Source organism: Argentina anserina, chromosome 3 (genome assembly GCF_933775445.1).
Source record: "Argentina anserina chromosome 3, drPotAnse1.1, whole genome shotgun sequence".
In the NCBI taxonomy this organism is placed as follows: Eukaryota; Viridiplantae; Streptophyta; class Magnoliopsida; order Rosales; family Rosaceae; genus Argentina; species Argentina anserina.
In genome coordinates, this window is record NC_065874.1 from 30,465,014 (window position 1) to 30,490,724 (window position 25,711).

Sequence of the window (25,711 nt, forward strand, 5' to 3'; positions counted from 1 at the left end):
GATGCTCCAAAATGGAAAAGAGTACACTTCATATAGAGAGCTAGCTAGTGGTCCTCACAAGAGAGCTACCCATTTGACAAGTTACAAGGATTAAACAGTACATATGATTGTGTTTTTCATTTAAGTTATTTTAGGGCTCAAATAGACTGTAAATAATAAAAATTCTAAATTAAAAGAAAACTTAGGATCCTTAAGCACCCCCCCCCCCCCCATTTATCTTCCCGGAAAGGCCCTTGAATCTTCATTGTAAATTGATGAGAAAAATTTGGAGATGGTGAACATGATAGAAGATCAAAAAGATGAAAAATAGATGGAGAAATTGTGCATCAGTTTAGAAATATAAAAGATATGGCTTAAATATTGAAATTAAGGAAAATAAAACTGAAATATAAGAGAAACAAAAATCTCATAGATTAGTTTATGATGATGTGGATATGCCATGTCAGCTGCCATCTAAGGTGGTCTCTAAGTGGTTGACTAAATGGTGGTTCATTTAGCATTAATTAACGAGAAATTTTTCAATACTACCGTAGCACCACGTGACAATACATAGTAGTCTACCATTTCAATCATAATTTGACATTCAAGATTTAATTAAAAAAATTATATTTAAGCTATTTTGCCAAGACTATTTTGAGTTTCTTTCTAAAACTCTACATCCTACACTCTAATACATTAAACCTTAAATCTTAAAACCCTACACCCTACACCCTAAACCCTAAACTCTAAACCCTAAACCCCAAACTCTAAACTCTAAACCCGAAATCTTAGTTAAAAATCATTAATACCTATGAATGTCATTTCACAAATAATAAAATTATGTTAAATTATAATTTTGGTGTAATAAATCTACGTGGCGAAATATAACAGGTAAAGAGGACCACTAAACATTGTCACGTCGTATTATGGTAGTATATAAAAATATCTCTTAATTAACATGCACCGGTGATTTTTTTTTATTAATGTACCTTGACTCTTTTTTAAGAGAAGATATAAACTAGCATGTCATGAAGGTATTATATATCTTTTCGCTTCCTCTTACGACGATCCATCAATTCGTGGTACACCAGACTATACCATGGGAATATGCCGACTTTGAACTTAAGGCTCACTTGAGATAGAGAGTTGTCAATTCTTCTATTGCCTAGTTGCCCCAAAACTCGATGCCATGTTGGATCTTGGAAGAAGAGGATCACAATCCAATCCGATCCAATCCGACCTGTATTGCCATCTCATTGAAGAGATAAAAAACTTGATAATATGTTCCGGAAGAAACGATGCCGTTAAAAATGACAACACCTCAAGCGAAAATAAATCTATAAAACAAAGAGCAATAGCGCATCACCCGGCCAACATCAACCCCTCACCGGTGAGGCAAATCCAATACTGATCCCAAGCGCAGCTAGATGAGAAGAAAAATTTTGAACCCTAGACTCAAATAATAAGTTGTGTCTAGCTGAAGAATATAATGTAGTATTAAAAACTCAGCTGCCCTTATTTTTCAGTCAATTGTTCTCACATAAGCAAAATGTATATTTTGATTTATTTATTTTTCCCTCAAAACCACAGCCGTGCCAAGCACACCTTGTGAGTTGTGACATATGCTGGGTCAGAAAAATAGAAATATTATTCTGAAGAGTCAAGATAAAAGAAAAGGGTTAAAAAATTGAGTTATGAAGACGGAGTACAAGAGAAGCTTTTAGGCCCAAACAGGAAAAGAACATAAAGATTACAACAGAAGCCTCCCCGTAACAGACTTAAACCCTTCAACGGAGTTCAACCCCCCCACCGTCAGTTTGATCATCTCTTCAGTCTGTCACAGCCTGCTTCCCACTTTCTCACCCAATTCAACATTTTCATCCCGAAAAACCGTCATAAAGGTATTTTCTTTTCTCCTTTCTACCCAATTCATTGTAATCACTGGGATCATCAGTAATTTCTGATCCAAGTGTCAGAATTTGGGGAAAGTTGCAATCTTTATTGTTTTGGTATCTGTTAGAGTGTTAGGAGAATGATGTTTGATTAGGGGTTGATTCTTTACAGCAGGGAGAGAGTTCAAAGATTGAAGTGAAATTGGGTAATGGGAAGCATGCAAAAGTTTAGAACTTTTAGGATTGTAATGGAGTCCTGTTCATGGAAATAGTTCATACTGAGATGGGTTTAGATGTACTTTGAAGATTACTCTTGTGAAGAAGTTTTATGGTTAATCGCTCAAAATTTGTGAATGATCAGCTTCAATTTGTTGGAGTGGAACAAAGTGTTTGTCTATGTGGACTTGTGGAGTATCGAATTTGTTATAAGTTAAGAACTCCGCTGTGGAGCATTATGTGATTATCGGATTGATTGGTTTGGTTAAATTGAAATTTGATATGTTATACAGGTAGATGAGGATTATTGATTCATGATTGTGAAATTTAATTCCTTTGTGAATAAAGGTGGGAATGGCAGAACTTGGAGAAAGCTCTGGTGCGAAGCTGTCTGGTGAAATCTGGGCGAAGCTTGTTCCTTCAGATTCGAGATTTCCGGATGTTGAGATCAGAGATTTTGTTCTCACTCAAGATACCTTTCAGAGTCAAGATATTGGTTTGGACGAGAGTCTAATTTGCTCTCCTATTGACAAATGCGAGTGGTGCAGAATTACGAGGAACCCTGATCAGTCTTCTGCCACCATGCAGAATAAGAGTTCAAATGCAATACTTGTTGATGGAGCTGTGATCCAATCTGAAGAGAGTACTGTTATCAGATCTGGAAGTGAAATAATTTCAGGTCCCGAGGGAGAAGAGTGTTTAAGCTACAGATTTAATGTGTTGCCTGGTCCTGAAACTTGTCAGAAGATGCTGAAAATTAGTGTGGATGCCGAGCACGCAAAGTGCTGCATTTGTTTAAATATATGGCATGATGCTGTTACCATCGCTCCTTGCTTCCATAACTTCTGCAACGGATGCTTCTCAGAGTGGTTAAAGAGATCGCAGGAGAAACGTGCAAGTGTTCTCTGTCCCCAGTGTCGAGCAGTTGTGCAATTTGTTGGAAGAAACCATTTCCTGCATAACATTGCTGATGAAATACTTAATGCAGATTCTTCACTGAGACGCTCTAACGAAGACATTGCAGTTTTAGATTCCTATGCAACAGTACGGTCAAATCTTGTCATAAAGTTGGGAAAGGGGCTGCTTGGGAAAAGGGTTCGTTCGGCAGTGCGAGATGAAGCTGAAACTGTTGAGCTTCCATGCCCTCAATGCAGTACTCAATTTGGTGGGTTTCTCTGCGATCGAAGCACTACCCATCTGCAATGTCAAGCATGTGGAGGAATGATGCCTTCACGAACCAATATAAGTGTACCTCAACACTGTATAGGGTGTGACAGGTCATTTTGTGGTGCATATTGGCATGCTCAGGGAGTTGCACAAAGTGCCTCTCACCACGTATGCAGTCCCGATACTTTCAAACCAATCTCTGAACGCACCATGTCTAGAATTCCTACTTCTGCACATGAAAACAATCGACATGAACAAGAAATCACTAGGAGGTGTATTGTACAAATGGGGAGAACGTTGCAGGATGTTATTGCAGAATGGATGACAATGTTCAATAACAGGACAATTGATCGAACTAACAGGATGCCACTGAAGCATGCCGAGCTGATAACTTCTGGGACATATACGTGCAGTGATTGTTATGAGAAGTTGATCTCATTCCTCTTGTACTGGTTTCGGGTTTCGGTCTCTGCATCTCATCTTCCACCAGATGCGTCACAAAGGGCGAATTGCTGGTATGGATATGCATGTCGAACACAGCACCATAATGAAGATCATGCTCGTAAAAGGAATCATGTATGCCGGCCGACTAGGGGTGCAAATGTGTAGAATTTTATTTTTAGCTTTTGCTGTTTTCACAAACAAGGCTGGAATTTGCTATTCTGGTGCGATGGATTTTTCCTGATATCATTTTAGTTGCCAGCCAGACTTATGTGTATGTTGTTTTATCCTAATTTGAAGTATTTTAGGTTGTATTTTCAAGTCAATGATCTTATAAATGCGAGCCTAAATACTATTTCAGTTCAGGATTTGAATTCCAGACTTATGTGCAAGTTGTTTTTCCCAATGAATGTTAGGGTAGTGTCAGTGTTTATAAATTTAGATATTTGGGATCAACAAGTGCTTATACGGGCATTTCTCTCCTGATTCCCATTATCTTACCTTTCCAAACTTGAAGAAGATGAAACTTAAAGAGATCACGCAAAGGAAACAAACGTTTTGATGTACTTGGGTATAAACTGAAGGCTGAAGGTTCAAAAGCATATTGCTCGATTCAGCATAGGAACATTAGGAAGTACTTACATTAGACGGTAAATATAGAATTTCTTCATCCAAATAAAGTGTCACACATGACATCAAATGTTACAGTATTTCAATATTACAATATAACTTCTTCTAGAACCACTGTTGCACCGGAAATCATCTTGCTTGTTCTTACCAGTTCAAGAAAGTCCGGATGTTGAGGTGAATGAAGAATCACCATTTTCCCCAACTTTTGAGCGCGCTCCAGAATGTATTTTGCCAAATCCAGTTCATTACTATTACTCTCCATGATGTCCAGTTTCACCTCCTTAAGCTCACAAGTAAAATTAAGGTTTTGGGACTTCCAGTATTCCACATCAAATATGGGAGCCTGAAAAAGCCACAGGGCAAGTCAGTTGACAATAAGAGGTTATCAAGAACAAGAGGTTATTGTAATAAGCAATGATTTAAAAAATTTATCTGGAAGAACATTCAATGTGATATGCAAGGGGCATCATATGCAATATCACTTACATTATCCCCTTCCTCATTTGTACAATCCTCTTCTGTAGTCTCACTATTTTCCTGCTCTGTTTCATTGTCCTCTTCCTCAAATCCATCATATGCTTCCTCAATTGCTTCATTATATACGACAGATGTTATACGTAAAGTATTCAAAGTAGTGATTCCTCTCAAAAGATTGACCATTGCTGGGATGAAGTCATCAGTTACACTTCTAACATGCAAAGTCAAATCATGAACATTATCGAACGGTAATGGTGTTGCACCTTCCAAAAATAAAGCCTGCAGTGGTGTAAGGTCAAAGCTACTGCTCAATAAACATTAGATATTTTTTTTGGTCAAACAATAAACATTAGATAGTAATATAGCATTTGCACTACATACTCTTCAGAATTTAGAGAGATAGTCATGCCCATACTATGTGTAATCTCCCTTTTATTTGTCAAAGCTACTGCTTAATATTCTAACCAGTGATTTCTACCTCTATAAGACTTTCAAGTTTCAAATTGAACTTCTCATCTATGCTGGAAACAAGCCTACATTAAGCCTAACATCATCGTACAGTAAATGCAGTGACAATGATTAATACTCTTAGGGGATTGTCTCTTTACCTTTGTAGTCTCTTCGTTTAGCTCAAGAGCTTTAACCATCTGAATACTGCATAGAACCTCTAATGGGTTCTCAATGAGTTCATTAAAGTCGGGAAACAGATATATTCTAGCTTCTTCTAAGCACATTGAGTTCCCAAGATGCTGATGATCCAGAAAGGTTCCACACCACTTGATCTTTTTAAGCTTAGGGGCAAAAATATTTAGTGATCTGATGCAAGGTCTTGAATCATTACTTGCATCAAATTGCCAGAGTATATGTATCTCTTCAAGTTTCTCCCCCAAGATGTCAATGTTCAAGAGCTCATAATTGTCCAAAGAAAACATATAAATAAATCTCTCCAAAGAAGAGCTCTCAATTGTGATATTTTTTATTCCACTAACGTTTTCAAGAAATAAGTCCTTGATGCGTTTGCAGGACGATGAGATCCATTTGAAAAACTGGTCATCTTTAACTGTAGCATCCTTCAACTTCAAGTGCTGGAGATTACTTGAAAAAGACAAGGAGGGTGTTTGAATACCACCCCCACTCAAGTCCAAAGTGAGATCCGTCAAAGACTGACAATGAAAGATGCAAGATGCATTACAGTAGAACTGAGTGAATTGAAGGTGAAGCATTTCAACATTACACCTTACTGCATTTTGGATCCATGTGACAATTCGGAAAAACTCATCACTCGTCTGTGCATTGATGGTGGGATTAAAAGACCAGATAATCCCAAAGTTCTGTATCTTACTATCACCACGATGAAGCAAGTACCTATCCCAATAGTTCATGAAACTTACTCGCAACCTGATGCAGTTTGAAACATGACCTGGGGCAATGATCAAGCATGGAAGTGATAGATAAAGTTGTCTGCATCTCTTGGACACTGTGCCCACTCGGATGAGTTTCACTAAAGAGCTACAGAAGAAGGAAATAATACGATGAGCAATTTCATCTGGGAGATCACTAAATCTGTCAATGATTATACTCTCCCTAGAATCTCCTTGATCAGGACAGCTTTTTATTGCTTGTAAATCACACTCGGGCTCCATGATTATGTGTTTCTTATCATTACTAAGAGCACCTGGTTGGACAACTGAGCCACAAGAATCATTCTCCTGGATCATAAAAGGGAATCGGACAATGAAGTATACTTACAAGAAATGTCAAGCCGATTCGACCCAAGAAACTGAATCATCCTTCTACAAAGATGAAGGACATGATGATACCACAATTATGCAGGGAAGATACCAAAAGCCTTAAATGTCTTTCTTTAAACTTTCTACTGTGAACCACAAATTTAGAAAAAAAATGAACAAATGCATCGATAATCGCAGCCAACAAATATTTCAATAAATCCAGTATAGGCTAGGAAAGTTCACTGCTTTACTAATTACATGAATGTGTATTGCAGTATTGCTGATTAATTGTATAAAAAAAACAATCAAAGAAGAACACTTTACAAATTTTAGCCAAGTTCTTGTAAAAAATAGTCTAAAAGTCATTATCTTTAAGTGACTAATTCAAGAACTAATCACGACCCAATCTGGGGATGATTTCAAAGCTCAAGATATAACATCAACAGGAAGAACAGTAAAAAGAATAGTAGTGACAATGTAACATCAACAACGAGTAGTAAAAAGAAAGAGCAGGTACAGTAACATTAGATTTACCTTTTCAATCGACCATTTCAAGGAGAGTTGCAGATGAAGAATCAATGAATGGGAGAGGTGAGGTCGCTCGAGAATCGAGAACAAGAAATGAAGAAGACGAGAAAATAGTATTGGGTTGTGTGATGGGCGGGAGAGCAGATTCTTATTTCTCGAGATTGTTTTGTTGTGTGGGCCAATTGGGCCTGCTCTGTTGCAAACTTCCTTTCTTGCGAAGTTGCAATATGCCAAAGACAAGTAGCAATGGTTTACATGAAAAGAAAAGGGTGAGTAATTTGCTTACTTTTTTGTCATGTAAAAACAACATAACTCACCACTTGAAGGCTTAAACGAAGACAAAATATTTGATAACTGAAGTTTCAAAATGCAACTAGGTTACAATATAGAATAGTACTTCTACACCTCACAATTATAAATCAAGATATAATCTTGATATAGTTTCCTTGAACAAATATAAGTGATAAAACGTCACATTCTGCACCAAGGTTAGGAGATTACTATCCGTCATTTTCTTTTTAAAGTTACTGTTGCAGTACTCGAGATCAGCTTGCTTTTGGTGACCAAGTCTAGAACATTCGGATGCTGTGGCGAATGAAGAATCACCATATTCTTTAGATTCCGAGCATGCTCCAAAATATACATCGCTTAGCCCATCACATTATCATTTTTTTTTCTACAATCTCTAGTCTCACCCCCTCGAGCTCATTAGTGAAAGTGAGATTTTGGGATTTCCAGTATTTGACATCAAACTTATTGGGTGCCTGGAGAATCAAGAAGCAGTTCAGTTGACAACTTCCGGATATATCATTCGCAATAGTTAGATAAACTTCTGATTCAATAAGGTAAAATATGCCAACTCCAATTCATTAAATATGCTATGTGCCAAGGGAGAGCAAGATAGAAGGTTATATATGGACACCATATATCACTTGCGTTACTATCTGCATCAGTTTCATTACCCGCTTCTTCGTTTTCATTCTGCTCTTTATCAGCTTTGGCCTCCTCAGTTGCATCATCCACTTCAAAACTATTACTGTTATCATTTGTATCAGTTTCATTGTCCTCTTCCTCATTCTCTCGCGAAGTTATGCAAAGTATTCAAAGTAGTGACTCCCTCAAAATATAGGCCATTGCTGGGACGATGTCATCATCTAGGCTACTGACTAGCAAAGTCAAGTTACGAATATTACACATAACGGTAATGGCATCGAACCCTCCACAAAAAAGGCCTGCAATTTAAACCATGCATACACCACGAAGAACTTCAGATAAGTTATTAGAATTCACCTAGGATGGCAACAGGCGAATGATAGCACGTTCCAAACATATTAAGTTTCCAAGAAGCTGATGACTCGGAAAGTCCCCAAACCACGTGCGTTGCTTAAGCTCCGGAGCAAACATATTCAAAGATCTGATGCAAGGAGCACGACCAATTAGTGGACAACCTCCGTTGTCAAATAGCCTGAATATATGTAAATCTTCAAGTTTACAGCCTGAAATAGTAAGATTACAGAGCTCATGATGAGGACCAAAAAAAAAACTGAATCTTTCCAAAGACGAGCTTTCAATGGTAATATTTCTTGTCCCGCCAACATTCATAAGATGTAAATCCTTCAAGAATGAGAGATCCATTTGAAAAGTTTATCATCTTCAATCCTGGCATCCTCCAACTTCAAGTATTCGAGTTTACTTAAAAAAGACAAGGAAGGGGATTCAATATCACCCCCACTCAAGTTCACATCAAGTTCCATCAAAGACTGACAATGAAAAATATATGCAGGATGGTAACACAACTGTATTCAGGTTGTTTTGTCACTTTTGTGTGAAGATATGTTCAAGACATTCAACATTACACCGTACTGCATTTTGGATCAATGTGGCAATTCGGAAAAACTCATTATCCATTATCCTTGCTTTGTCAGTGACTCAGTGTCACTGAAACTCCAGAAAATGTTAGAATTCTCAATCCTATTGTCATCGCGGTGAAAGTCATGAAACAAGCTAGTATCTGTCAACACGATTCAACAACCCTGTTCGCGACTCAGTGGAATTTGAAACACTTCTTGAATCAATATTGAATCCTGGAGCTGACAGATAAAGTTGTCTGCATCTCTTGGAATAGCGACAAATTGAATGAGGTTCCCTAAAGAGTCATGGAGGAAATAAAGAATCTGGGAGATCACTACACCACTCGATCATTATTCTCTGATTTCTCTCACTAGAAGCTCCTTGAACTTGACAACTTTGGGGTTGCTCGTAACTTCCTCATGGGTTCCATGATGATGTACGTATATGTTCGTTGTTACAAGAGCACTAGCGACCTAGCGTAGGACGTTGGATGCAACAGTGAAGCTACGTACAAGAATTATATTGCTCTCCAGAAACATGAAAAAGACTTCCAAGAAATGACTTTGTACTCTTGGCAGTTGGAATAATGTCGAAACTCTTGTGAACACTAGCATGCAGGATTCAGCTATATATCCTCCTATTGTGGACAGAAATGGAGTCTCCGAAACCAAAATCAACATAACTCAATATTTCAACTTTCAAGCAACAACTGGAACTAAGTTGAAGCAAAGAAAAACACCGAACATGTGTAACCAAAGATTATCATTGAATCAAGATTCCAAATTTCCAATCACCCACTAGGGCTTTGCTCAAATGATTCTCTAAAACAAGTAAACAACAGACCCTGAATATGTCGGCAATATCTGTTCAGGAATTCATGTACAAAAGTAGGGGTGTGCATTTCTTATTGGAAATGCTGTACCGCACCGTATCACACTAGTTTAAACCGAATAGCGGACCACACCGCTTATATGGATTAGATTATAATGGTGAAAATACCAAACCGCTTATAAATAGATTGGATTAGAATTAGACATTTCCCAAATCAGATAAAACCAAACCGCATCGGTTTAAAATAAATAATTATTTTATTATATATTTAACAATAACATGATAATATTATAATACACAAATATCTTAATAGTAACAAAACCTTATCTTTAAGGCTCTAAACCGCAAGATTGCCAAGATCTATCCTAAAGAAAAATAATTGTAAATTGACTAAAATTATATTTCTTTTTACCGTTTCATCTTTCTTTCTCTATTTGGTTTTATCTCGTAGTATATTTTAAGACTTAAAAATATTATTATGCAGTATTATTCAAAGATTTGTGCCTTAAAAAAACGTGGTTAATATTTTAGTTTATAATATTATTCAGAGACTTGATGACTTTATTTATTTCAGTTTTATATGTGAAAACAAATAGTTTATCTGAAAATGTATCGAAAATATAATTTACCGGATAAACAATTTGACCAAACCGAATACTAAATCTGATTTATAAAATGTAATAACCCTAAATTTCAAAATAATATTTGGTTCAATTTAAATTCTTTTAAGTTGTGAAGTTTGTTTTAAAAACGAATGTGATGGTTGCAATACTTTGAAACGAAAAACGGAAACGTTTTAGAAACGATTATTCGAAAAACGTTACGTTTCCGAACGATTTTATCGACTTTTATTCCGTCACTCGGTTGCGAAAACTTTCTTCATGAAAGTTGTAGAGCTCGTCGATACGAGTTCGTGAGTATGTGACGCATTCGAAACGGACATCGTACGTAAAAGTTATTCACGTCGGAAGTTAGTTTCCGATTTGGAAACTAGTATAAAAAGGAAATTTTTTAACTAGGGTTTCCATAACAGGAAACCCTTTCATTTCCGCCTCCCTCTCTCTCTCCCTCTCTCCCTCTCGACACTCTCTCCCGAAACCTTCGCTCTCCCTCCCCGATCTCCACCACCGCACGTCCGTGAGCCACACCGCCGGCACTACGAGCGTCGCACGGCCTCCTGCGGTCAACCCCGAGCTCGACACGCCATCCCACGCAGCGCCGGAGCTCCACCAGCTACCCCAAGATTCGGCAGAAACTGTCTCCTTCATGGGTGCATCTCCGGCGACTCACCAATGGTTCTAGAGTTTCGTCGAGGTAAGGGTTTTACTATATTGATGGATTGGTGTGGCTATTTGATGTTTTGGGAGGTTTTGATGGTGGATTGGAAGAGGAGAAACGGAGGAAGAAGGAGGAGAGATACGGTCGCCTTAGGCGGCGCGTGGGAGCGTGTTGAGGGGGCTAAGCACGGTGTGATGCCCTGTGGAGGTAGCGGAGGAAGAGAGAAGAAGTTTGATGGTGGCGGTGGCGTGATACGCGCCGTGGTTAGCCTCGGCGCGTGGGCCCCACGCGCGGCCTGCCGGAGGTGGCGCGTGTGCCACACGTGCGGCGGTGTGAACGGTTTTGACAGAAGGGTATTTTGGTAATTTACTGTGTACGGTAAATGTAAATGTAATTTTTATTTACTACGGTAAATGTAATTAAATTTTACCTTCAGTAAATGTAAATATAAATTACTTTCAGTAAGTAAATGTAAAAAAGTAATTTGTAAAAGGTAATTAGTAAATTTTATTTACTGAGATTGTATTTACATTTAAATAGTACGTATACGTACAGAAATACGTACATAGTATTTATACATACAGAAATACGTATATAATATTTATACGTACAGAAATACGTATTAATATTTATACGTACAGAAATACGTATATAATATTTATACGTACAGAAATACGTATATAATATTTATACGTACAGAAATACATATTAATTGTATATTTGTACAGTAACCGTGAATAGTAACAGTGAACAGTAACACTGAACAATAACTTCGTAAAACCGAAAATTGCTGAACAGTAACCGATTATTACTGTTTCGGCATTTAAAGGTTTACGAAACGATTCTAAATTCTTTTCTTATCTTTTCAAGGTGATCGTTAAATCGAGGAAAGGAATTATCATCGGGAATTGTGGAATTACGCTCGAGTCGATAAGGTGAGTAAAATCTCACATATTTACGAATCTACCCTCGCGGTGATTCAAGATTTTTGCAAGAGTATTTAATAATGAATTACAACATGTATACAATTTAGTGGATTACATATATACTGTATAATGGTAATAAGTACATATATATATAGTTCATTATATTATATATTGTTATTAATTCATTAGAAATAGTCATTTTGATGACGGAAGATTGTGTATTGAGCATGTGTTGTGAAATATGACATGTATAAGATATAGTGGACTATATATATATATTGTATAAATGGTAAATAAGTACGAATATATATAGTTTGCTATATAATATACTGTTATGATTTTATTGTGATTATATTGAGCATGTGATTGAATTGTACAATATGATGTGAGATTATTGTACGTGATTTTTAACATTGAGATTGTTAAAATGTGAATTGTCTTCGGACCTGATTTTGGTACAATATGATGTGAGATTATTGTACGTGTTTGGCAAGTCGAAAACCTAGCCTTTGGCCGGGCGAAAGTTACGATACAGTTAGAGCTCTAGTCTGTCTGCCTTAGTACTGCATGTGAGGTAACGGGTGGTTATCTGCTCATGGGTACTCAGTTTATTTGGATGTTGGGTAGCGGGTGGCTATCCAATATCAGCGGTGTATTACGAGAGGGGTAACAGATGTGTACCAGCGTTCTTGGTACCCGTATTATAAATGCATTGGGTAACCAGAAGGGTTACTTAATTTTCTCATGAGCGTTTCATTTCATATTCTTTGGAACAACCAGATGGGCTGTCCATTGACTCATGAGGGCATTTATATTTGTTGTTTTGTGATATTTCGTATATTTTGATATGCGAATTATATTTTGATTTTACTCATACGAGCTATAAGCTTACCGGGTTTGTGTTTACAATCCCGGTGCACCAATTCGATGGTGTAGGGGATAATTCCGCAGGTGCTGATTAGTGGAGGTTGAGTGTCGACTACAGAGGCTCGAAGTCGTTCGGATCCTACTTGTGGTGAGGTTTTAGCATGGAATTGTGTGTGAGGATTTGTGTAATTTCATTTGTGAGATTAGTGAGTGATTTGTGAGGATTATTACATTTCCATTTTGTGTATGGATTATAAATTTGGGTTGTAATAATTGGTTGTCTGAGTTGTATTGAGAACTCAGAATTGATCCGCTGTTACACTTTAATGATTTCGATTTATTTGAGATTATTTTGTGTTTAACGACTTTAGAATTTTGAGTTTTTAAGCTCGAAATTTTGGGGTCGTTACAGTTGGTATCAGAGCCTAAGTGCGTATTTGGCGATTATCAATATCATCCTGGAGCGATGATCCGACTGCAATATCATCCACGTGCGGCAGTGTGAACGGTTTTGACAGAAGGGTATTTTGGTAATTTACTGTGTACGGTAAATGTAAATGTAATTTTTATTTACTACGGTAAATGTAATTAAATTTTACCTTCAGTAAATGTAAATATAAATTACTTTCAGTAAGTAAATGTAAAAAAGTAATTTGTAAAAGGTAATTAGTAAATTTTATTTACTGAGATTGTATTTACATTTAAATAGTACGTATACGTACAGAAATACGTACATAGTATTTATACGTACAGAAATACGTATATAATATTTATACGTACAGAAATACGTATTAATATTTATACGTACAGAAATACATATTAATTGTATATTTGTACAGTAACCGTGAATAGTAACAGTGAACAGTAACACTGAACAGTAACACTGAACAGTAACTTCGTAAAACCGAAAATTGCTGAACAGTAACCGATTATTACTGTTTCGGCATTTAAAGGTTTACGAAACGATTCTAAATTCTTTTCTTATCTTTTCAAGGTGATCGTTAAATCGAGGAAATGAATTATCATCGGGAATTGTGGAATTACGCTCGAGTCGATAAGGTGAGTAAAATCTCACATATTTACGAATCTACCCTCGCGGTGATTCAAGATATTTGCAAGAGTATTTAATAATGAATTACAACATGTATACAATTTAGTGGATTACATATATACTGTATAATGGTAATAAGTACATATATATATAGTTCATTATATTATATACTGTTATTAATTCATTAGAAATAGTCATTTTGATGACGGAAGATTGTGTATTGAGCATGTGTTGTGAAATATGACATGTATAAGATATAGTGAACTATATATATATATATTGTATAAATGGTAAATAAGTACGAATATATATAGTTTGCTATATAATATACTGTTATGATTTTATTGTGATTATATTGAGCATGTGATTGAATTGTACAATATGATGTGAGATTATTGTACGTGATTTTTAACATTGAAATTGTTAAAATGTGAATTGTCTTCGGACCTGATTTTGGTACAATATGATGTGAGATTATTGTACGTGTTTGGCAAGTCGAAAACCTAGCCTTTGGCCGGGCGAAAGTTACGATACAGTTAGAGCTTTAGTCTGTCTGCCTTAGTACTGCATGTGAGGTAACGGGTGGTTATCTGCTCATGGGTACTCAGTTTATTTGGATGTTGGGTAGCGGGTGGCTATCCAATATCAGCGGTGTATTACGAGAGGGGTAACAGATGTGTACCAGCGTTCTTGGTACCCGTATTATAAATGCATTGGGTAACCAGAAGGGTTACTTAATTTTCTCATGAGCGTTTCATTTCATATTCTTTGGGACAACCAGATGGGCTGTCCATTGACTCATGAGGGCATTTATATTTGTTGTTTTGTGATATTTCGTATATTTTGATATGCGAATTATATTTTGATTTTACTCATACGAGCTATAAGCTTACCGGGTTTGTGTTTACAATCCCGGTGCACCAATTCGATGGTGTAGGGGATAATTCCGCAGGTGCTGATTAGTGGAGGTTGAGTGTCGACTACAGAGGCTCGAAGTCGTTCGGATCCTACTTGTGGTGAGGTTTTAGTATGGAATTGTGTGTGAGGATTTGTGTAATTTCATTTGTGAGATTAGTGAGTGATTTGTGAGGATTATTACATTTCCATTTTGTGTATGGATTATAAATTTGGGTTGTAATAATTGGTTGTCTGAGTTGTATTGAGAATTCAGAATTGATCCGCTGTTACACTTTAATGATTTCGATTTATTTGAGATTATTTTGTGTTTAACGACTTTAGAATTTTAAATTTTTAAGCTCGAAATTTTGAGGTCGTTACATAAAATGATCAAAGCGTTTAAAGTAAGTTGAATTAAATTTTGCCTCCAACCCACTCCACACCGCACACCGCTATAGAAAAGGGTTAATCGCTCTTGAATCAATCAACAAATAGCTGCGTCTGGCTTTATGCGACGGGTAGGTAGAGAATAGTAGGTTAATTGATTTTTAACCAGCGGTAATAAATATTCACCCTACCGTCTCGTGAACATTTTCTTACCCTTTTTACCATATGTATATATAGCCTACTGCGCTCTGCCTATGTTTTAATAACAAACTAACCAGGAATGGAGGAAGGAGGAGGAGCAGAGAGCAGTCGAACAAGTTCGTCGACGAGACTGAGAGTCCGGGCCGACCCTATCTTGGTGGTGTGTCGGTGCTTCAGCGTGATCACTGCTCTCACTGCTATTCTCTGTATCGTGGTCAACGTCCTCTCCGCCATTCGATCCTTCCAGGACGGATCTGATATTTTCAATGGTATATTCCGGTGTTATGCTGTTTTCATTGCCATCTTTGTCGTTGTGGCCGAGACCGAGTGGGGCTTCATCACCAAGTTCTGGAAGGTTTTGGAGTACTGGGTCGGTAGGGGTATGCTCCAGATCTTGTAAGTCTTCTAATTCAGAGTTCCTTCAATTCTTTTATATATATATATATATATATATATATATATATGTATAGCATTAGAATTATCCCATGATTTTTACTTGTTTGAATTTACTGTGTAGTGTTGCGGTGATGACAAGAGCTTTTCCTGACACTACTGGTTCTAGTGAGGAGATCATTCTTCTTCAGAACATAGCGAGCTATATGCTTCTTGCTTGTGGTGTGCTCTATGTTATTTCGGTAAGTCTTTCTGGAAATTTAAGGCAATAATTATGGCTAGCTGCTTGTATGTGTTCCTTTCTGTATATGGACTTATAGGTACAGCTAGTCACTGTATAATACTAAGCATTGTGCAACTGGTTTAGCAAGGCTCCCCCAACAATCAAAATTTGTTTTAGCGTGCCACATTTGCCTTACTGATTGAGTTTACTAAATTTAGTGTGCAGACTTAACTTATAAAACTTAACATACTGTTAGTTACGTTTTCTCATTCCTTCTGGCACATTGAGTATATCCTTACTGAACGAATGATATTTGGCATTTGATTGTTCAAGGGAATTCTGTGTATTGGCTTCCTCAAACGTTCTCGCCAGCAGAAAGAAATTTCAAGGGATCAAGCAATTAAGGATCTTGAGGAACTGGAACGGCGAAGGGAAGAACTTGAGTACTTGCTTGTTGAGGAAAGAGCTTGATACAAGACAGTTTAGGCAAGAAAGTGACCTCTGAACCTTTTCAATCAGTTCATTTGATTTGATTATCCTTGTGAGTTCCCTTAACTTGTTATTCATAGGAGCTCATTGCTTTGTATAGGAGTTTATTTATTTGTATAGTGAATGCAAACGTGCCTTTTACTCTTTTTTCATTTCTCAGTTCAGAAATTTCAAGAAAGAATAAAAAAACTGCTCTCTGCCTTTCTTGTGAACACCAGTCGCATTTGAAATCATGTTGCTTTTCGTTAGCATCTCCACTACCAGAATGGAATTGAGGAAAAAAAAGAGAATAATTAGATAAACTCTGGATTCTATAAGGTAAAATATGACAACTCCAATACAATGGGTGAGATATGTTACTGCTGAGAGGGCGAGTTAGAGAGGCCATAGACACTATTGCTTACATTATTCTCTTCTGCACATGCATCATCCTCTTCTGTCGTCTCATAATTATCTGTATCAGTTTCAGTTCGACTAAATTCATTGTCCTCTTCAGAAGTGTCACAATTACAGGTAATCCGATCAGAATCATTGTCCTCTACCTCAGTAGCACCATCCTCTTCATAAATGCCACTATTATCTGTATCAGTAACATTGTCCTCATCCTCAGTTTCATCATATGTTACCTCTTGCCTATGCAGATGAGACATTATGCACAAAGTGTTCAGAGTCGTGATTCCTTTGAAAATATACACCATTGCTTGGATATAGTCATGATCTAAATTATTAACTTCCAAAGTCAAGTCACGAATATTACACAACGGGTAATGACATTGAACCTTTCACCAAAAAGGCCTGCAGATTCGAAAAGGCCAAATCTTAAGGATCACGTTTGCAGTATATAAAATCTTCAGTGTCTACATGACTAATTATAATTGTTAGATTGTTATGCTCATTTCATATATGTTTCAGTTTTACTATACTTCTTGAATCTACCCAGTGTCCTGTAAACTGTTGCATAGTTTATAAAACATTCAACTTGAACTTATCATATATACTGAAAGAATACTACATACTAATCATAGAATGCTAGAATAACCATGTTATATATGCAGCCAAATGCAATATAATCAAATAGAACGGATTTACAGTCTAAAGGCGACTATCTCTTTACCTTTATAGTGTCTTCACCAAGGAGAAGGGTTCTAACCATGCATAAACTGGAAAGAATCTGAAATAAGTTGCTGCACTTGACTAGCCCCCCGAACAGAAACATCCTAGCATATTCCAAACACATTAAGTTCCCAAGATGCTGATGATTCAGAAAGTTCCCACACCACGTCAGTGTCTTAAGCTTCGGAGCAAAAATATTTAATGATCTGCTGGAAGATGCACGATCAATTACTGGACTGTCTTTATAGTGAAATTCCCAGTGTATACATACATCTTCAAGTTTCTCACCAGAAATTTTAATATCACGGAGCTGGCAAGTGTCAGAAAATAACAGACAACCGAATGTTTCCAAAGATGAGCTTTCAATGGTGATGCTTTTCATCCCACCAACATTGAAAAGATGTATTTCTCTAATCTTCAACCTTAGTATCGTGCAACTTCAAGAATAGGAGATAACTTGAAAATGACAAGGAGGGTGTCTTAATAACGCCCCCACTCAAGCTCACGCAGAGATGTGTCAAAGAATGACAATGAAAGATGCTGGATGGGAACACAGCTGAATTCAGGATGTTTGGATAGAAAAAAAGTTGGAGACATCCAACATTACACCTTACTGCATTCTGGATCAATGTGCCAATTCGGAAGAACTCATCGCCGCTAGATGCACTGTCTCTGTCGCCAAAAGACCAGTCAATGGTAAATTTCTGAATCTTATTGTCTCCACGATGAAAAAAGTATCTATCCCAATGATTCAACAACCTTGCTCGCAACCTGGAGGAAAATGAAATATTCTTTGAACTAATAGTCAGGGATGGAGCTGATAGATGAAGTTGTCTGCATTTATTGGACAGCACCCAATCGAATGAGATCCCGTAAAGATTCACCGAGGAAATTAAGAATTTGACCAGCAACTTCATCCGGGAGATCACTAAACATGTCAATCATTATTCTTCCACAACAAGCTCCGTGAGCTTGGGAACTCGGGGTTGCTCGTAACTTACTCTGGGGCTCCAGGATGACGTATTTGTGCTATAAGACCACTTGTATAGGATGTTGGATGCAAGAAATGTTAAACAGCGACAAGCGTGGCCTGTGGACCAACTGTACCGATATTGTCCCAACTTAGCCACCTCACAGGTGTTGGGTTTTAATCACAAAAGGCCTCGGTACAATTGGTTACTATCCACCCACTTATAAGCTTTATTTTCTTTGTCACTTCTTAGATGTGGGATCTCTCCTCTCCAACACGCCCCCTCGCGTGTAACCTAATTTTTAGGTCTGCACGTGACAGATTAACATCCCACATACTGGGATGAAAGAAACTAAGGTCCAGTAACCAACGACACTTAGTGGCCATCCAATCGGAAATCCTCCAATGACATGACAAAGTGGCACCCAACTCGGGCCCACGAAAGATTGGAGACGCGGCTGGAGAGGGACCCGCTCTGATACCATGTTAAACAGCGACAAGCGTGGCCTGTGGACCAACTGTACCGATATTGTCCCAACTTAGCCACCTCACAGGTGTTGGGTTTTAATCACAAAAGGCCTCGGTACAATTGGTTACTATCCACCCACTTATAAGCTTTATTTTCTTTGTCACTTCTTAGATGTGGGATCTCTCCTCTCCAACACGCCCCCTCGCGTGTAACCTAATTTTTAGGTCTGCACGTGACAGATTAACATCCCACATACTGGGATGAAAGAAACTAAGGTCCAGTAACCAACGACACTTAGTGGCCATCCAATCGGAAATCCTCCAATGACATGACAAAGTGGCACCCAACTCGGGCCCACGAAAGATTAGAGGCGCGACTGGAGATGGACCCGCTCTGATACCATGTTAAACAGCGACAAACGTGGCCCGTGGACCAACTGTACCGATATTGTCCCAACTTAGCCACCTCACAGGTGTTGGGTTTTAATCACAAAAGGCCTCGGTACAATTGGTTATTATCCACCCACTTATAAGCTTTATTTTCTTTGTCACTTCTTAGATGTGGGATCTCTCCTCTCCAACAAGAAATGCTCCCCAGTAGCCTGAAAAAGAATGTGAGGAATGACTATGTACTCTTGAAAAAGTCGAATAATGTGGAAACCCTAAACACAACAGAATAATGAGTTATAGATCAATATCAAGGGGGTCTCTAAAATCAACATCAATATACTTCATTATGAACAATATACTTCTTCTTCAGAGGATGCATCAATATATTTCATTCTTTCAACTAATAACTGGGACTAATGTTTCACGCAAAGGAAAACGTGTGGAAGCAAAGATTATCATATTCAACCGGTACTCCAATCACCCCACAAACAAAAAACCCCAAAAAGAGTGTTTTGCTACTTTCATTCAGAAATGATCTATCTTTATAAAGTGCGGTATTTTACAGATACATAAAATAGTGATTGGGGCTGACTCTACAGAAAGATTGAAAATGAAGTACAGGGTTACCTCTTCAATCAACCATTTCCACTTCCCAAGGTGAGTTACAGAGGAAGAAAAAATGCACAAGTTGAAGAAGTAGAAAAGGAAGAAATGAAAAGAGAGAGAGAGGAGTTCACACGAGAATCGAGAACGAGAAGAAATAGTCTGCCTAGGGTTTTGTAATGGGCGGGACTCGGGAATGTTGGCTATATTGGGCCTGAGATTTGTCGTGGGTCATCAAATGATCGTTCAGGCCATGGCCTTCTTGGAAATATAAGGCAATAATTCTGGCGTGCTGCTTGTTTGTGTTCGTTTATGTTTCCTCTGGTATGGATTTATAGGCACAGCTAGCCTCTGTGATACTAAGCATTGGGCTACTGGTTCAAGCAAGGATCCCCATCAATCAAAATTAGCTTTAGCGTGCCACATTTGCCTTATTGATTGAGGTTGTGTGCTGACTTAAACACAAAATTAGTATATCCTTTTCAAGGGATCAGGCGATTAAGGATCTTGAGGAATTGGAACAGTGAATGGAAGAACTTGAGTACTTGCTTGTTGAGGAAAGAGCTTAATACATGACAGTCTATGCAAGAAAAGAGACATGTGAACCTTTTCAATCAACTTCATTTCAAGAAAAGTGAGTTCCTTCAACTAGTTATAGTTAATGCAAACGTACCCTTTTATGTTTCCTAGTTCAGACATTTCGGAGTAAAAAGAAACGAAACTGCGCTCTGCCTTTCTTGTGAACACCAGTCACATTGGAAACATCTTGCTTTTGGTTAGCATCTGCACTATCAGAACGGAATTGAGGAAGCCTATCATGGAAGTCATAGAACTGAGGCAGAGGAACAAAGGAACTGAGCAGGAAAATAGTGAGACTGCAGAAGAGGAAGCTGCCAAAAAAGACAGGGATAGTGCAAGTAATATTGTTTATATTGCCTCTCTTATGACATAATGTGTTTTGCCAGATACAAAAGCCTACTCAGAGCAGTGTGCATGACAAAACTTAGGACTAATGAAATATAGAAAGATACAATAGATCTGAGTCACTCGCCACTGCAACTAAGAAGACAAGATCCTTGATGCACTTTGGGGCTAAGACTGAAGGTTCAAAATGCATTTAGCTTACAATATATTAGAAATAAAGTAGTTTTAGTCTCTTACACTTCACAAATATTAAAGATCAAGATATAATCTTGATAGAGTTTCCGTAATCAAAAGGAAGCATCACATACTGCACCAAGGTTAGAATATTACAATGCTTTACCATCGCAATGGGCAAAGTCGCCTCTCTGTTAAAATTACTGTTGCACTGGAGATCATTTTGATTTTGCTCACCATCTCAACAACATTTGGATGCTGTGGTGAATGATGAATCACCATTTTCTTCAAATTCTGAGCATGCTCCAAAATATACCTTGCTAACTCCATCGCATTATCATTACCCTCTACAATCTCCAGTATCACCTCCTGGAGCTCATTAGTGAAACTAAGGTTTTGCGACTTCCAGAACTCAACATCAAATATGGGTTCCTGGAGACTCAAGAAGCAGGTAAGTTGACAAAAATATCAAGAAACAGAGTATAATTAGATAAGCACTTCATTCTAGAAGATTATGGCAACTCCAATTTAATGGGTAAATAATGTTATAGTTAAGAGAGAGCGAGTTAGAGAGGCCATAGACACTATATCACTTACATAATTCTTTTCCACATATGCATCATCCTCTTCTGAAGTCTCACAATTGTCCACATCAGTATCACATAGATCAAATATACTGTCCTCTTCCTCAGTAGTATCATCCTCTTCAGAAGTGTCACTGAAACAGATCATACTCAAAATCGTTACATTATTCTCACCCTCAGTTTCATCATATGTTACCTCTCGCCTACGCAGATGAGACATTATGCACAATTTGTTCAGAGTCGTGATTCCTCTGAAAATATACAACACTGCTTGGATACAGTCATAATCTAAATTATTAACTTCCAAAGTCAGGTCACGAATATTACACAATGGTAATGGCATTGAACCTTCCACCAAAAAGGCCTGCAGATTAGTAAAGGTCAAATCTTAAGGTTAGTTACAAAGCGTATTTGCAGTATATAAAATTTTCAGTGTCTACATGACTAACCCTTTCATTCTGCTCATTTAATAAATGTTCCCATTTCACTATAGTGCTATACTTCTTGAATCTACACAGTGTTCTGTTAACTGTTACGTATTTTATAGAACATTTAACTTGAACTTAGCATATATACTGAAAAGATACTATATAATAATCCTAGAAGGCTAGAATAACTATGTTATATATGCAGTCAAATGTGATACAGTCAAATAGACAGGATTCATAATCTAAAGGCGATTATCTCTTTACCTTTATAGTGTGTTCACCTAAGAGAAGAGTTCTAACCATGCATAAACTGCAAAGAACCTCAAATAAGTTGCTGAACTTCTCTACGTCTGGCCATAGGAAAATCCTAGCATATTCCAAACACGTTAAGTTCCCAAGATGCTGATGATTCAGAAAGTTCCCACACCACGTGAGTTTCTTGAGCTTCGGAGCAAAAATATTTAATGATCTGCTGGAAGATGCACGATCAAGTACTGGAGCACCTCTCGAGTAAAATTCCCAGTGTATACATACATCTTCAAGTTTCTCACCAGCAATTTTAAGATTGCGGACCTTGCAAATGTCAGCAGATAACCGACAACTGAATGTTTCCAAAGATGAGCTTTCAATGGTGATACTTTCCATCCCACCAACATTGAAAAGATGTAGATCCTTTATGCATTTGCAGGAATTTGAGATCCATTTGAAAAATCTATCATCTGAAACCTTAGTATCGTGCAACTTCAAGGATTGGAAATAACTTGGAAAAGACGAGGGGGATTGAATAACACCCCCACTCAAGTTCACGTAGAGATGCATCAAAGAATGACAGTGAAAGATGCAGGATGGTAACACAACTGTATTCAGGTAGTTTTGAGTGAAAGTAAGTTCAAGACATTCAACATTACACCTTACTGCATTCTGGATCAATGTGGCAATTCGGAAGAACTCATCACTGCGTTTCATTGCACCGTCTTTGGAATCAAATTTCCAGAAAATGCGAAAGTTCTCAATTTTATTGTCACCACGACTGAACAAGTACCTTTCCCAGTAATTCAACAACCTTGTTCGCAACCTGGAGGAAATTGAAACACAACTTGAACTAATAGTCAAGGATGGCGCAGATAGATGAAGTCGTCTGCATCTGTTCGACACAGCACCCAATTGAATGAGACTCCGGAGAGATTGACCAACAAAATTAAGAATACGAAGAGCAATTTCATCCGGGAGATCACTAAACCTGTCGATCATTATTCTTTCACAACAAGCTCCTTGAACTTGAGAGCTTGAGGTTACTCGTAACTTTCTCCGGGGCTCCATGATAATGTATCAGTTCGTTGTTATAAGGGCACTTGTATAGGATGTTGGATGCAAAATGCTCTACAGTAGCCTGAAAAATAATTCAAGAAATGACTTTGAACTCTTGAGAAATCGAATAATGTGGAAACCTTTTGAACACTAGCAGGATTCCAACACAAAAGAATTTTGAGTTATACATCACATCAATGGAGCCTCTGAAATCAACATCAATATACTTCTTCTTGTTCTTTTCTTTTTCAGAATGCATCAACATACTTCATTGTTTGAACTAATAACTGGGACTAAAATTTCAGGCAAAGGAAAACATGTGAAACTTGAGATTCATCATATTAAACCAGTACTCCAATCACCCTACAAAAATAAACAAAACCCTTAATAGAGTGTTTGTTACTTTCATTCAGCTCATCAATATCTTAATAAAGTGGTTGGGGGTGATTCTACTGACCTTTCCTGTCCATTTAAGTTTTTCCTTTTCTTTTATAGGCAAGATCTTCATTTTAGTTTAGGAGGAGCTCATATACAAAAATCGAAAAAGAAGTACAGTAAAAATAGGCTTACCTCTGCAATCAACCATTTCACTTCCCAAGGTGAGTTACAGAGGAAGAAGAAATTGAGGAAGTGGAAGACGAAGCGGAAGAATATAAAAGGGGAGAGATGAGTCCACACGAGAATCGAGAACGAGAAGAAAGTCTGCCTTGGGTTTTGTGATGGGCGGGACTTGGAAATGTTGTGGGCTCAATTGGGCCTGCGACTTGTTGCGGGTCAAATTATCGAGTTACAAACTGCTCGGTATCACTCAACTCTACTTCGTGACATACTTGCAGTTTACATCACGACTTTGGAATCGATCATTCACTCATATCAGACGTGAATAAACAATTTTGTGGCAGACGCAATAGACAAGCCTCTGCGACATGAAGTTGGGATTATATTACATTATAAACACATCTACCTAAAATATTATTTGAAACTTTCTTTCCCTTTACACCTCTGTCTTTCTTGTGCAACAATAGTTGCATTGGATATCTTGCTTTTGGTTACCATCTCCACAACATCCGAGTGCTGTTCTGATTGAAATATGACCATTTTCTCCAATCTCGGAGCATTCTCCAGAATGTACCTTGCGAACTGCATTTCATTATTACCATCTAAAAGGTCTATCCTCAGCTCTTTAAGCTGAAAAATAAAAGTAAGGTTTTGAGATTTCCAGTATTCCATACTGAAAGTGGGTTCCTGGAAATGCAATAAGCAAATCAGTCGGTAAGTTCTGAAAAATCAAGAAACAAGTACCATAGAGGCAACATGGATGAACACACACTATATTGCTTACTTTATCATGTTTCTCAGTTGCATTTTCCTATTCCTCAGTGTAGACAAATAAATTTAATGAAGTAAATTATCTTCGTTAAATGATTAAATCGATCAAGAGTTCGATAAAATTGCACACGTTGTCCAAAAGTAAAAAAAAAAATTAGTGCAGATCCGAATAAAACTCGTGTCAGTACATAAATGGATGATCGTAATCAAAGCTGCGTAATTCTAACTTAAATCGAAAAATTGAATGTCATTGACGATTCGAAATGATAATCTAACATTTGATTAAATTAATAAATTCCTTAACGGTTATAATTAAATCAATTATTTTTTGTTTAATTTAGTTATGAGAATAACTAATTTTAAATTAATCGGAAAATACATATTGATTTAATTATACAATTAAAGAAATTTATTATTTTAGTGTCATTAAAATATTCTACAAAATCGAAACCTTAACACTATAAATACTCATTCCAACATGAAAAGAAAAATGACTTGAGAAGAAGAGAGAATATCCCTTGAGCAAGATCACTCTCGAGAAATCCTGAAGTCTCTCAAGTCCACGAAGAATCAACAAGCGACTAAATCGCTTGTTCTTCATCAAATCCAAATCCAAACTCAAGTCCACGAAGAATCATTAAGCGACCAAATCGCTTGTTCTTCATCAAATCCAAATCAAAACTCATGTCCACGAAGAATCATCAAGCTACCAAATCGCTCATTCTTCATCAAATCCAAATCCAAACTCAAGTCCACGGAAAATCATCAAGCTACCAAATCGCTCGTTCTTCATCAAATCCAAATCCAAACTCAAGTCCACGAAGAATCATCAAGCTATTAAATCGCTTGTACTTCATCAAATCTAAATCCAAATCTAAACTCAAGTCCACGAAGAATCATCAAGCTACCAAATTGCTTGTTCTTCACCAAATCCAAATCAAAATCCAAACTCAAGTCCATGAAGAA

At 37.4% G+C, this 25,711-nt stretch overlaps 4 protein-coding genes and 1 long non-coding RNA gene across 7 annotated transcripts; 2 read left to right on the plus strand and 3 right to left on the minus strand.

Moving 5' to 3' along the window:
- Positions 1-1,716: 1,716 nt before the first annotated feature.
- On the plus strand, positions 1,717-4,060 carry LOC126788021 (uncharacterized). Of its 2 annotated transcripts, none has more exons than XM_050513973.1 (2): positions 1,717-1,880; positions 2,381-4,060. In XM_050513973.1, exon 2 carries the CDS (start codon positions 2,442-2,444, stop codon positions 3,861-3,863), a length of 1,422 nt encoding a protein of 473 aa, XP_050369930.1. In that variant the 5' UTR covers positions 1,717-1,880; positions 2,381-2,441; the 3' UTR covers positions 3,864-4,060. The 2 variants fall into 2 exon arrangements, with proteins under 2 accessions (XP_050369930.1, XP_050369928.1); XM_050513971.1 differs by having other exon boundaries at positions 2,436-4,060.
- A 192-nt stretch (positions 4,061-4,252) lies between these two features.
- LOC126788025 (uncharacterized) lies at positions 4,253-5,982 on the minus strand. The gene is made up of 3 exons (XM_050513977.1): positions 5,411-5,982; positions 4,812-5,081; positions 4,253-4,668 (listed from the first exon to the last, which is right to left on the minus strand). The coding sequence occupies exons 1-3, from the start codon at positions 5,732-5,734 to the stop codon at positions 4,414-4,416; spliced, it is 849 nt and encodes a 282-aa protein (XP_050369934.1). The 5' UTR covers positions 5,735-5,982; the 3' UTR covers positions 4,253-4,413.
- Positions 5,983-15,428: 9,446 nt separating this feature from the next.
- Positions 15,429-16,676, plus strand: LOC126787463 (uncharacterized). Its single transcript, XM_050513346.1, has 3 exons — positions 15,429-15,745; positions 15,867-15,984; positions 16,299-16,676. The coding sequence occupies exons 1-3, from the start codon at positions 15,429-15,431 to the stop codon at positions 16,434-16,436; spliced, it is 573 nt and encodes a 190-aa protein (XP_050369303.1). The 3' UTR covers positions 16,437-16,676.
- Positions 16,677-21,061: 4,385 nt separating this feature from the next.
- LOC126788017 (uncharacterized) lies at positions 21,062-24,031 on the minus strand. 2 transcript variants are annotated; one of them, XM_050513968.1, is made up of 5 exons: positions 23,987-24,031; positions 22,373-23,498; positions 22,008-22,044; positions 21,694-21,814; positions 21,062-21,528 (listed from the first exon to the last, which is right to left on the minus strand). In XM_050513968.1, exons 2-5 carry the CDS (start codon positions 23,426-23,428, stop codon positions 21,459-21,461), a joined length of 1,284 nt encoding a protein of 427 aa, XP_050369925.1. In that variant the 5' UTR covers positions 23,429-23,498; positions 23,987-24,031; the 3' UTR covers positions 21,062-21,458. The 2 variants fall into 2 exon arrangements, with proteins under 2 accessions (XP_050369925.1, XP_050369924.1); XM_050513967.1 differs by having other exon boundaries at positions 21,694-22,044.
- Positions 24,032-24,252: 221 nt separating this feature from the next.
- On the minus strand, positions 24,253-24,797 carry LOC126788029 (uncharacterized). Its single transcript, XR_007671323.1, has 2 exons — positions 24,759-24,797; positions 24,253-24,661 (listed from the first exon to the last, which is right to left on the minus strand). It is a non-coding gene; the product is annotated as an uncharacterized LOC126788029 (long non-coding RNA).
- Between the last annotated feature and the right edge of the window lie 914 nt (positions 24,798-25,711).

Excerpts from the sequence above, each read along its gene's own strand:
- LOC126788017 (XM_050513967.1), bottom strand. The coding sequence starts at position 23,428 with ATGGAGCCCCGGAGAAAGTTACGAGTAACCTCAAGCTCTCAAGTTCAA. Across the intron at positions 22,045-22,372 it reads TAGGTGAACACACTATAAAG|GCCTTTTTGGTGGAAGGTTC; the intron begins GTAAAGAGATAA and ends ACTAATCTGCAG. Across the intron at positions 21,529-21,693 it reads CATATGTGGAAAAGAATTAT|GAACCCATATTTGATGTTGA; the intron begins GTAAGTGATATA and ends TTGAGTCTCCAG.
- LOC126787463 (XM_050513346.1), top strand. The coding sequence starts at position 15,429 with ATGGAGGAAGGAGGAGGAGCAGAGAGCAGTCGAACAAGTTCGTCGACG. Across the intron at positions 15,746-15,866 it reads AGGGGTATGCTCCAGATCTT|TGTTGCGGTGATGACAAGAG; the intron begins GTAAGTCTTCTA and ends TTTACTGTGTAG. Across the intron at positions 15,985-16,298 it reads GTGTGCTCTATGTTATTTCG|GGAATTCTGTGTATTGGCTT; the intron begins GTAAGTCTTTCT and ends TGATTGTTCAAG.
- LOC126788025 (XM_050513977.1), bottom strand. The coding sequence starts at position 5,734 with ATGTTTTCTTTGGACAATTATGAGCTCTTGAACATTGACATCTTGGGG. Across the intron at positions 5,082-5,410 it reads TAAACGAAGAGACTACAAAG|GCTTTATTTTTGGAAGGTGC; the intron begins GTAAAGAGACAA and ends ACACCACTGCAG. Across the intron at positions 4,669-4,811 it reads CAAATGAGGAAGGGGATAAT|GCTCCCATATTTGATGTGGA; the intron begins GTAAGTGATATT and ends TGGCTTTTTCAG.
- LOC126788021 (XM_050513973.1), top strand. The coding sequence starts at position 2,442 with ATGGCAGAACTTGGAGAAAGCTCTGGTGCGAAGCTGTCTGGTGAAATC.